The sequence below is a fragment of the Onychomys torridus genome, chromosome 8 (assembly GCF_903995425.1).
Source record: "Onychomys torridus chromosome 8, mOncTor1.1, whole genome shotgun sequence".
Classification (NCBI taxonomy): Eukaryota; Metazoa; Chordata; class Mammalia; order Rodentia; family Cricetidae; genus Onychomys; species Onychomys torridus.
Window position 1 is genome coordinate 20846572 of NC_050450.1, and position 12156 is coordinate 20858727.

The window sequence follows — 12156 nt, forward strand, 5'->3', positions numbered from 1 at the left end:
TTCCAGGGCAGCCAGGGCTACACAGAGAAACCCTGTTTCTGCTGGGGATCGAGTCCAGTAACTCAACACATTAAACACACACTCTACACTGACTTATACTTCCCTGCCCCTCAAATCTGAACTTTTAAAAAAGCATTCTCTCACCTTCCAAAGATTTTTGAGGAGTGGCAATGTTGTTTGTTTGTTTGTTCGTTTGTTTTTACACACGCACACACACACCCATACACACCTGTTGTTTGTTTAGCTCTTGGATCATAAAGTCATAGCTGGTCCCAAGTGTGTCTTTTGTGCTGGATCTGGGGACTGCCTGCTTTATAGTCTTAATTTTCTGACCTGTAGAACGAGAATGCGAGAATTAAATGGGTTTCCTTGAGTGTTCAGAACAGTGCCTGGCACAAAGCAGGTGTCAGTCTTCCTAAGAAGAGCAGATGTGTGGGGCTCCCTCAGAATAATCCAAAGACAGCCTTTGCATTTGCTCTAATCTTCACATTTAGACTTTTCATGCTGGGGGCTGGCGCTCTAATATTGAGCTGTATCTTTGTCATCTAACACTTAGCTATATAGATCTCACAAGAGTCCTAAAATTAATCTCAATGGTTCAAACTGTCAGCTTTCTGTTTGATGAAAACATGTGCGATGCAACACAAGAGTGTGAAGTGTGCTTCCTTGACTTTTTAAACTGCTTGAGAGAGTTGGTTCCACCTCTGTTGGACAATTGCTGGAAGCGCGGGCGCCACCTGCAGGTTCGTCAGATTAAGACACGCTGCTCATGCTCTGGGCATGAAGTCTTAGCCCTGGCTGTGCCATAGTCTGAGAAGAAAGCACCTGCCCTGTGAAGGTCCCTCCCTGAGCAATAGAGCGGGCGGCGAGGAGGGAGGGGAAAGGCTTCCAGCTTCCGCTGTCTTCTGTGTAAAGTATTATTCATTCATCATCTCTAGCCCCCCATTCATCCATTCACTGTACATTTGCTGAACACCTACTTTGTGCCAGATGCTGGCTATGAGGTTGCAATGTTCATTTAACAGATGGAGACTCTAAGATGCAGAAAGGAGGTATTGTCCTATGCTGAAAAGCCTCCTTCAGGCTGATCCTGTGCACATGTCTAGCTTATTAGAGTTGGTTATGGAAGTCCAACACGAGTATTACTGGACCTTTGGCTATTGCAGGGTCCTGTTCAGGACTTTATTCCAGAGGCCCCTGCAATCAGTGTTGGAGATTTTTGGAGGAAGGCTCCACTTGGGCAAAGTATCCTACTGCAGTTAAAGATGTAGAGACCATAGTGACTTCAGTGCCATCCATTGTCACTGTGTCTGGGTTGCAAGGGTTTGGGACAGGGTCATCAGTGATCTCAAACGAGTACTGTGATTAAGGGTGTGTGCCACCATGCCCAGTGTCTGTCAGTCACTTTCAGTGGAACACAGGGGCAGGTGCCAGCATGACTGTGCCCAGAAAGGGTCAGAGGTCATCTTCATAGCAATCATGGAAGTTAGTTCATTCACTCACTCACTGGCTCCTTTGTTCACTCTTCTGCACATTGAGGTTATTCCCCACACATTTCCTCAGATGTTCATTCACTCATTGATTTATTTGGCATCTACACGAAGCCATGTGCAGAGCACGATGGGAGATGTGGGGAGCACTTTAACTGTTATAATCTCAGTCTCTCACAGGTTGATATAAAACAGTGGTTCTCAACCCATGGGTCATGACCCCTTTGGCATATTTCTCTCTCTCTCTCTCAAAAACATTTACAGAGCCAGGCGGTGGTGGTACACGCCTTTAATCCCAGCATTCGGGAGGCAGAGGCAGGCGGATCTCTGTGAGTTCGAGGCCAGCCTGGTCTACAGAGTGAGATCCAGGACAGGCACCAAAGCTACACAGAGAAACCCTGTCTCAAAAAACAAAACAAAAAAACAAAGAAGAATTACATTATGATTCCTAACAGTAGCAAAACTACAGTTAAGAAGTAGCAATGAGTGGCAAGATAGCGAACTGACACATTGTCAAAGTCACCGCTGAGCTAAAGCCAGTCCAAAATTATTATTATTTTTCACCCAGAACAGAGGACCGAACCCAGGGCCTTGTGCTTGTCTTCAAAAAAAAAAAAAAAGTAGCACTGAAAATAACTTCATGGTTGGGGTCAGCACAATATGAGGAACTGTATTACAGGGTGGCATTAGGAAAGTAGAGAGTCACTGCTTTAAAAGGAAAAAAAAAGACAAAAGAGAAACACAGCAGACTCTCCTGCTCCGATCCTCCTCCTCCTCCATTTCCAGCTTTCCCTTTTGACACAGTTCTGATGATCTTGGGGCTGAGGCAGACCCCCGTGTTTCTTCATATCCCTGTACTCAGGCAGGTCTGAGTTGGAATTCCAACTGGACCACCTGCTAGCTGTGTGACCAGGATGCAATTATGCTGCTTCTTCCTGGCATGCCGAGAATGCCCAATCCTTCCAATGATGGGTTAGAATAAAATGCATGACCTCATCAGCAAAGAACTGGCAGGAAACAGCTGTGGGGAGGAAAAGGGTCTTCAGAGAATGTTCTCTTTTACAAATATCCCCTCACATTTGCACACTACCATATATATCTTCAGATAATGAACCTTCTAGAAGTACACACCAGGCTTCTTTGATTGTTGTTTTGGTGCTGGGGGAGTAAGCCTAGGGTCTCTAACACTGAGCTACACCGCCAGCCCCAACACAAGTTTTAAAATAATGTAAATGTTATTTATTATTATGTGTGTGCAGGGGTGGGTGTCATGTGCCATGCAAGGACAAACTTTGTGAAGACTGTTCGCTCCTTCTATCTTTACATGTTTTCTGGGATTGAACTCAGATCATCAGGTACCTACTGACCTAGCTTGCTGGCTCTTAAAATATTTTTGTCAATTACATTTATTTACTTGTGTGTGTCTACACTCATGCATAATGTCCTGTGATACGTGAGGGAGCTAATTCTCCTTCCATCATGTAGGTCATTGGGCTTGGCAGGAAGCTCCTTTACCCACTAAGCCATCCCCCCACAAGTTTTTTCTTAAAAAAGGGATTCAAAACTCTAATGTTTCTAGCAAATAAGAACACCTTACTGTGATATGAAGGAATAAAACCTAACTGTCCCTCCTTATTCTGAGCCCCACTGCTACATTTCGCTTCTTCCCACGCATCCACCGTGATATGCCACCCACTGCTCAAACACTTGAATTTTCCCCCTTGTGATGCACCTCCACCATGGCCTATGATTCAGCTCTCTATGGGTCTATTCTGCACCTCTCATCTGCATTTGGGTAGAGATCATCAAAAAGGAGAAATCATAAAAAAATAGCTACTTATCCCTCCATGTTGCATGTCAACTTGAGAAACCTCTGCCAATCTAGTAATCCTGTAACCAGGAATCCATGGAGGAAGCAGTCCACTTGGTGTTCTGCTTTCCAGACATGTGGCACCCCCAGGTGGGTCTCCCAAAATTTCTGGCAACACTAGTGCTTGAGAAAGAACAGGAAAGGACTCTTGTTTTAGTTATGAGTGAGTGGATTGCCAGTCTGCATGGTCTGCATCACCTGTGGGTCCTCAGTAACATCAAAATCCCTTCTTCCCAGGATGATCCCTTCCTAAGGTGCCCATAGTTAAAAGCTCTCTTTCTTTCTAGAAGCTTCCATAACCCTCTACAGACACAATCTAGCTGGGATAAAACCAACTAGAATATTGAAGGTCAATGGTTTGTAACTGTTCTGTATCCTGCAAGATTCTCTTGGTACTCAACAGATCTTCTCTTCAGCATTTTCTTCTTTTCCTCCTCTTCTTTTTATGTTTTTTGTTTTTTGAGACAGGATTTCTCTATATAGTCTTGGCTGTCCTGGAACTTGTTCTATAGACCAGGCTGCCCTTGAACTCAGAGATCCACCTGCCTCTGCCTCCCCAGTGCTGGGACCACTGCCTGCTTGTCTTTAGCATTTGAAACCTCAGTCCTGTGGAATTAACTTCACTCTCAGGCCCACCCTGGCCTCTCGGCCATCCAGCCACAACCCAGGCAGAGCCACAGCAATATTTCTGAAAAGCAGCCTTTTAATAATCTATTTGAACCCAGTGAGTGGGAAAGAATCAAAACATATGTCCCTTTGAGAATACCTTTACAAGAATAACAGGCCAGAGGAATCTCTTCCATGGGAAACCAACATCCCCTGTGTCCTCACAAAAGTGGGATTTCAACTCATATGCATGCCACATATTTTCCCCCCGCCCTGTCCCACCCTGCCCCACCCTCCACAGGTGACAGATTTACACACCAAAGGGACTGGTTTCTGTAACTGGGGAACAAAATGTTTAAAAAAAGAAAAGAAATCCATCCAAGTGGCCAGATACCAGAAATAAATCAGGGGCAGTTTACATACACAACAGTCAATAAAAAGGGAACTTTTTCGAATTGGAATTCAGAGGCAAAAATTACAAACGGCAGAGAATCCAGCTACCCATAAGAGATTATTTAAGAAAAACAAAACCAAAAAAACTTCCTACTGGAGACTCCCCTTCATTACAAAAGTATGCAAGCAGTCTCTTATAAATGCAGCCCAGGCATGCGGCTCTCTCTCTGGACATGAGAGCATAGCTAAAATTCTCCAAATGGAATTCATGCCTGGACCACTGCCCCTCCCTTTAGGACAAAAAGAGAAGGATGAGAAGGTAACAGGGAAGGGATCCACATCAGGGGGAAGTGGAGGAGACACTGGAGCCCCCCAGGGGCTGGGAACGAGTTGGTGTGTGCTCAGCTAATAGGAGATCTCAATGGCAAGTGGGTCCCAAACGCTGGGCACCCTTGGGAGCCTACAAGGCAGAGGTGCAAAGAGAAGAAGCTGGTCTGCTTCGTTCCCCTAGCTAAGGCCTTGGGACCAAAGGTGAATGTCAAGACAAGATCAGTGGTGGTTTGCAGGGAAGGCTGCTTCTGGATTGGACAGACGTGCACAGACTGTGTGCCTTATGTGGTCCTCCAAGTATAACCTTCCAGTCACATGGCCCTAACCCTCGGCACTGCAGAATGTAATGGTGTATGTCGGGGGAACTTCGCAGTGGGAACCAGCCCCGTCACCAAGAAATGCTATTGCCACATAGCACAGCGGCTGAGGCACATTGGTGGGGATTCAGAAGAGCAAAGACAAGAGGAAGGGGCAACCGTGAGCTGCCTCAGGTCTGGTGGGCAAATCCCAGTCTCCACCATCCTGTCAAACAAGTGGGCATCTGCTTCCTAGAAGGAGGCAGGGGTGGAACAAGGGATAATACCTGGGCTCTAGGTTGGGCATGAAGCAATGGGGCAGAAGCAAGTTCCAGCTACAGTGCTATATCTAGGGGCTTGCCTGCCAAGTACCATTCCAGGTTGAAAGTGCCAGGCAGCAGTACCTTTGGGCAACCTGGTCCTAAGGCTGAGAGCTCAGGTTGGCTGCTAGGGGAGAAATGGAGCTGTTCGTGTGTCCAAAGGGTGGGGCTTAAAGATGGTCAAAACCTGGCTGTGAGCTGCTCTGTGAGGACTCTGGGCTATTCCCTACCAGAAAAAAGACTACAGCCTTCCACGAGGGGTCACTGGCATCCCTGGAGTACCTCTCCATGCCTCACTCTGGTCTTGGGGCTCTGTAGGGAAAAGAACACCAAGACTCCAGGCAGTGTAAATTTATCTAAAACATGGGGAAAGAGGTAGCTGCGGAACCTTGTGCCACCCATCACCACCACCACCACCCCCTCCTCCCACACACACTGGGCCAAAGAAGGCAGAAGGAGATAGGGCGCTGGAGGCAGACTAGCAGGGTCCCTGGTCCTCAGTCACTGGGCTGGGCAGGATGTCAGTGAATTTTGCCTAGCTGGATCTTCTTCCACGCTTCGGAGGCTGTGAAGATGCAGGAGTCCAGAATGCCAGCGACAGTGAAGGTCCCACCAATGATGGCACAGATCTGCAAGAGGGGAGAGAAGGGAGTGTGTCAGAGACCACTGCCGAAGAGGCATCAGGCTGGTCCTCTCCTGCATCACAAGAGGGTGCGCTCACTCATGAAGACACATTGCCCATGATACCCATGTCTTGTTTGCCATCTTGTCACCAACAGTATTCAGGGCTCAGAGAAAACGACTGACTTATCACCTGCATTGGTTCCTTTAGATCCCAGATGAACTCTCTGAATGAGGAGGGGGTTTATTAACCCATTTCACAGATGAGGAAAGTGAACCTTGGCTGGGTCACTTCCCAAATTCACCAAGTTAAATAGCTGTGATTTGAACTCAGGTCTGTCTTGGCCTTGGTGCCTATAGTATTAACCTCTACTCTAGGTTTCTCAACTACATATAATCCTATTTTCAGATAAATGATGGAGGGTCTGAAATGTGATGCCTCTAACCCCAGGTTTTTTAATATGCCGGTCACCTGGGAGTGGAGTCTGGGTCTGACAGATCCACAATGTCTGCCTGTGACTGACTAGGGAAAATGGCCAGAATGCTTAGGACTGGAAACATTCCTACTCTTTGGAGCTGGCCTTCCTTGGGCAGCCAGGAAGTAAGCAAACAAACTCCAAACAGCCCGGTCACAACCACAGAGAGTACCTCCAAAGAGGCTTCTAGTGGCATTCCTGACATGGGTCCAGACAATTCCTCATCCTAGCAGGTTGTCCCATGCACCGGCGGGTGTCCGAGCTATGCTCTTCCTCCTGTCGTCACCAAACACTGCTCAGTGTCACCTGGAGGTGACAATTACCATTGCTGAGGACGAATGTGGCTGTCCATCTGTCAGGACGCCCCACAGCCACAGCACAGACCACAAAGAATCTCCAGGGGAACTGTAGGACGTTAGTGCCTTTTTAAAAGTCCACGTCAAACTAAGAAAGCTCAGAGGTCTAGATCACTCGGCTGGTGCCACAGCAATTGCTGAACTGGGGTTCAAAACGTTAGAACTTGTGCTATTCATTTACCCACTTTTGTTTTGAGACAGGGACTCATGTAGCCCAGGCTAACTCATAGCTGAGGATGACCTTGAACTTCTGATTTTTCTGTCTCTGTCTCCCAAGTGCTGGTATTACAGGTATGTACCTGTACCACCACCACCACCACCACTACCACCAGCAGCAGCAGCAGCAGCAGCAGCAGCAGCAGCAGCAGCAGCAGACTGAGTCTTTGCTCTTGACAGCTTCCTGCTTCTTCATCAAGAAATGCCCCCAGCTAAATGAATAGCATACAGCTTTTGATTTATGTTGGGACACAAAGGTCCTTTGCTCACTAAATACTAGGGAACCAGGAATGTTAAACACACAGAGGCCTCTTCTCAATGGAGGAGATAAAACACCCGTTTCCCATCCAGAAGGCTGGGGAGTGGATATTGTTAATGACCTGGTGACTTTTTTGCTATCAGTGGCTGCAGACCTCATCCACCTTTTGCTAGAGAGGGAGACCTCACTCAAATCCCATTGAATGCTTATCCCAGGCTCTTATCCCTTCCTAGACTGTTGCCCTGGACTGGGAATGATTGTTGCCTGGAAAACTTTTCCTCAAACTGTACTGTTTTAAATATGGTGGCAATGAACCTCCCGGCATCAGACTCCCTGAAGTCTGATCCAGGTGGATGAGGTCAGGCTGCACTGGACTTCCGTTCTTTCTCTTTGTGCTTTGCTTCCCTGTCTGACGAGGCAGGGTCCCCTCAGATTTGCATGGTTTGACTTAGGATTGTCCAACTCGACTGTGGTGCAAAGGCTTGTCCACAACCACTTTCCTCACCTTCAGTACAGTGTTCAGAAAACTGAAGGACACGTTTCCTGGTAAAACAGACCTCCTGCTTGCTAGGTGACTCTGGCCCACTGTAGGTGTGATGGCTATTCTTGGTTGTCAACTTGACTGCATCTGGAATTGATTAAAAGCCCAAGCGGCTGGGTACACCTGCAAGGGATTTTTTTTTTTTTCCTAATTAAATCATTTGAAGTGGGAAGACTCCATTTAATCTGGATCTTTTGAGGTGGGAAGATTACCTTTCATCTAGACCACATCTTCTGCTGGAAGTCTAAATAAAGGACAAGAAAGAAGAAATGCTCTCTGCCTGCTTGCTCTCACTCTTGCTGGCAAGTCCGTTCTTTCACTGGCGTTAACATCTACTTCTTTAGGCAGGACTCTGGCATCTACTGAAGAGCAGCTAAGACACCCAGCCTTGTGGACTGAACAACTACTGGACTCTTGGACTTGCTGTAGGTAGCAGCCATTGTTGGCCTAGCTCTGTGGTTCTCAACCTTTCTAATGCTGCGACCTTTTAATACAGTTCCTCATGTTGTGGTGACCCCAATCATAAAATTATTTTGTTGCTACTTCATAACTGTAGTTTTGCTACTGTTATGAATAGTAATGTAAATATATGATATACAGGATATCTTCTGATACACACCCCCTCAAAGGAGTTGTGACCACAGGTTGAGAACCACTGCTCTAGCTGGACCACAGCCTGTAGGTTGTTTATATAAATATAAAATATAAATTCCACTGGGCGGTGGTGAGGCACGCCTTTAATCCCAGCACTCAGGAGGCAGAGCCAGGCCAATCTCCATGAGTTTGACACCAGCCTGGTCTACAGAGTGAGATCCAGGACAGGCACCAAAATTATACAGAGAAACTGTTTCAAAAAACAGAAACAAAAAGAAACAAACAAAAAAATTATAACTCCATATATATGGGATTTATGTATATGTATATTCATTTTATTAGTTCTGTTCCACTAGAGAACCCTAATAGGCTAATGTAAGTGGGCTATTCTATATTTTAAAAGATCTTTTTGTGTATGTATGTGTATGTGTGCATTCATGTGTGTGAGTATGGGCACACATGTGCCACCCAACTCATGCGAAGGTCAGAGGAAAACCTTGGGTGTCAGTTCTCTTGTTTGAGACCGCATCTGGGCTCAAGAACTTCCAGTGGTTTCCCCTGGCTCTGCTTCCCATGTCAACACAGGAGGTTTACAGGTGTGTGTTACCGAGCGCAGCTTTGCATAGGTTCCAGGGATCAGAACTCAGGGTCTCTCATTTGCAAGGCCTACTGGGCCATCTCTGAAGCCCATAAATATGCATGCACGTACGCACGTACACACGCACACACACACACACACACACACACACACACACACACACACACAAGACAGGGTCTCTCTACATAGCCCTGGCTGGCCTAGAACTCACTATGTGGACCAGGCTGGCCTCAAATTCACAGAAATCCCCCTGCTTCCACTTCTCCACTGTTGAGATTAAAGGCATGAGCCACCATGCCTAGCCCCCTAAGTATATTTTTGATTTTGCTATTTTCAACTTATGATGGGAATATGGAAGGCAAGTCCAACATACATGGAAGAGCATCTGTACTAACAAGTTGTCAAAACTCCATTTGCAACTTAACCTAACTTAGGCTTTACATATACACACACACAGCTACACACACACACACACACACACACACACACACACACACACACACACATAGATATAGATATAGTTAGTGAGTGAGTTAGTTAGTTAATTTTTTTGAGACATAGTTCCTCTGCATAGCCCTGGCTCTCCTGGAACTCAGTATGTAGACTAAGCTGGCTTCAAACTCACAGAGATCTGCCTGCTTCTGCATCCCAGGTGCTGGGATTAAAGGTACACATGCTTTCTAATGTTGATTACTATTCTTACACTAAAGCACAGCTCTAGGTTTGCATCTGTGGACAGACATCCATTGAAATGTAACTGTCACAGGACTCTGGGTGGCAGTGGTGCATTCATGGACCATTTGATGCGAAGGGGTGGGAAGCCAGAAGCCAGCGAGGGTGAGAGAAGGGCATGGCACACTGGCATTGATCTTTTATATGGTGTTTTCCTGAGATGGCTAAGCAGAGGTGTGCAAGCTTTAAGACAGAGCAGGTCTGTGTGGATGGCCTGTAAGGAGAGCGGCTGGCATTCCAGTAATAACAGCCCGAGAAACCCGAGCAGCCCCCCAGGGAGCTGAGAGGATGGGGACGGACGCTGGGAGGATTATGATGAAGTGTTTTAAACAGGCCAGGCCTCGCCCCACCAGCCTCAGTGCATGACGCAGGGCCACTTTTCAGGGAAGATGACGGCAGGGGAGCTGGTTTATTTCGGTAGAGTGGATCAGATGATGGCAGATTTTATACCACAAAATGCTTTTAGAGCTTGGAGCGGAGGGTAGGAAAATGTGACTTAAGTGCAATGGAGCAAAAAATAAAAAATAACCCCTCCATCTGCCTTCATCCACACATAACTTGAAGCCTGAATTCCTATGACTCACACACACCTGGCACCCCCCTGAGGTCTTCTTTCACTGGGCTGGCCCAGGGAAGACAGGGACGACATGTGCACTGAGGCCCACCAGAAGATACAGCCTTTGGGGAAACTGAGGGAGCATGCAAGCTAAGCAACAGTCCCAATCACAGGATAAGTCACTGTCCGCTTGAAGGCTAAGGGGGATGTCCCTGTGTATCTGTATCTGCTGATGTCACCCAACCCACGCATACATTACAATGTCGAGTGAAGGGGGTAGATTTTGGTGGACCTCAAGAAAGAAAGGAATTTGGGGGCTTCTCTAGAGCTGAGAAGATTCCAATGGCCCACCCTTGCTTTCATTTCAGTGGTCCCTCATTCTCAGGGGATACATTATAAGACCCCCAGAGGTGCCTGGAACCAGATAGCTTCAAACTTAATACTTAATGTACACTTTAAAAAAAAAAGTACCTACTAATTTTTTAACTTAAAAATTAGGCACAATAAAAGACTAATGATAATAAAATAATAATACTATATTTAGTAATATTGTTTAATATCTATGAACCACTTGTTTCTGAAAAATTCCTTTGAGTATTTTCACATCGTGGCTGACTATGAAAACAAGCCACAAGAACACTGTGGCCCACCTCCACCCTCAGTCCTACTACAGTGAGGTGGATTAGGGCTACAGGGACAACCAGGAGGCTTGAAGCATGGAGTGTCCTGGAGTTGACATACAAAGGGACATGGCAGCTACCAGCACCAGGGTGACACCATTCTGGGACTCACGGGGAAACTGTCAATTATGGTCATTCCTTGTCCTGAAAAGGTCAGGGCTCTTACATGAGAAATGAAGCCACCAGCTGCATGAGGGTGTGATGGCCCTTCATGGTGAGTTCCATAAGGGGGTGGCAGGAATATAGGCCTCACCACTGATGTCTTGAGCAATATGGGCAAAACAAATGGACCAGTTATGAGATAAAGTTAGAGACGATGAAGGAAGGATGCTAAGAATGACCTGAACAGAGGATGGGGCACTGGACACTCAGCATCACTCTGGCCTTGGGCAGGGAGGGGCCCAAGATCAACCTAAATGAATAAATATGTAGATAAAGCAGATGGTACCGTAGACAGCTAATCTCCTAGCCTGTTGCCGGCAGCCTCTCTGGGAGTGCAGAGGTGAGGTGGGAGGCATGAACCTCCTCACTGCAAGTGACCATGGCAAACAGGAGGTAAGGACTAGGGAATCTACTAGGGCCTTCACTGCTTAGAAAGCAGAGAATCCATACTTTGGGGCTTGAGCAGTGGCTGCCATGGACGTGTCTTTCTGGGTCTCAGTTTTTCCATCTGTAGGACCAGAAAAGCAGTCTCATCCAATTGATAGTCATTCTGCAGAGAACACCTCTAGAGTACCTGGTATTCAGTACATGTTCAGAAAAGGACACCTAATCTCATCTCTCAGTCTCCAGCCTTGGTGCTAACTGTGGTAATCTCTATACTTGAGACCCATTTTAATCAGAAGAAAAAATGAGTAAAATTCTACCAGTTATTTATTTTTAATAATTAATTCATGTGTATTAGTGTTTTGCCTGCATGTACATCTGTGTGAAGGTGTTGGGGCCCCTGGAACTGGAGTTATAGACAGTTGTGAGCTGCCATGTGGCTGCTGGGAATTGAACCTGGGTCCTCTGGAAGAGCAGAAAGTGCTCTTATTCTCAGAGCCATCTCTCCAGCCCAATTATTTCTTAGAAGCTTCCTGTCTCAATTCCTTCTCTTCCTGGCACTTTCAGAGGAAGATGAGTCAATCATGGAAGAACAGGATGGCAAGATTCTCTGAAGAATCTGCAGCTGCCCAAGACTCATGTTGGCCATGGGGCCCGGTAGTCAGCCCTGACCTTA

The 12156-nt window shown here is 46.6% G+C and overlaps 1 protein-coding gene across 1 annotated transcript in view; it reads right to left on the minus strand.

Annotated features, from left to right (window-relative positions):
- Positions 1-4043: 4043 nt before the first annotated feature.
- Ergic1 (endoplasmic reticulum-golgi intermediate compartment 1) overlaps positions 4044-12156 on the minus strand; it is a 28605-nt gene continuing 20492 nt past the window's right edge. The window contains exon 6 of the mRNA XM_036197832.1: positions 4044-5934. Coding sequence (XP_036053725.1) covers positions 5827-5934 — 108 coding nt within the window. The 3' untranslated portion in view covers positions 4044-5826. The remainder of the gene's footprint in view (positions 5935-12156) is intronic.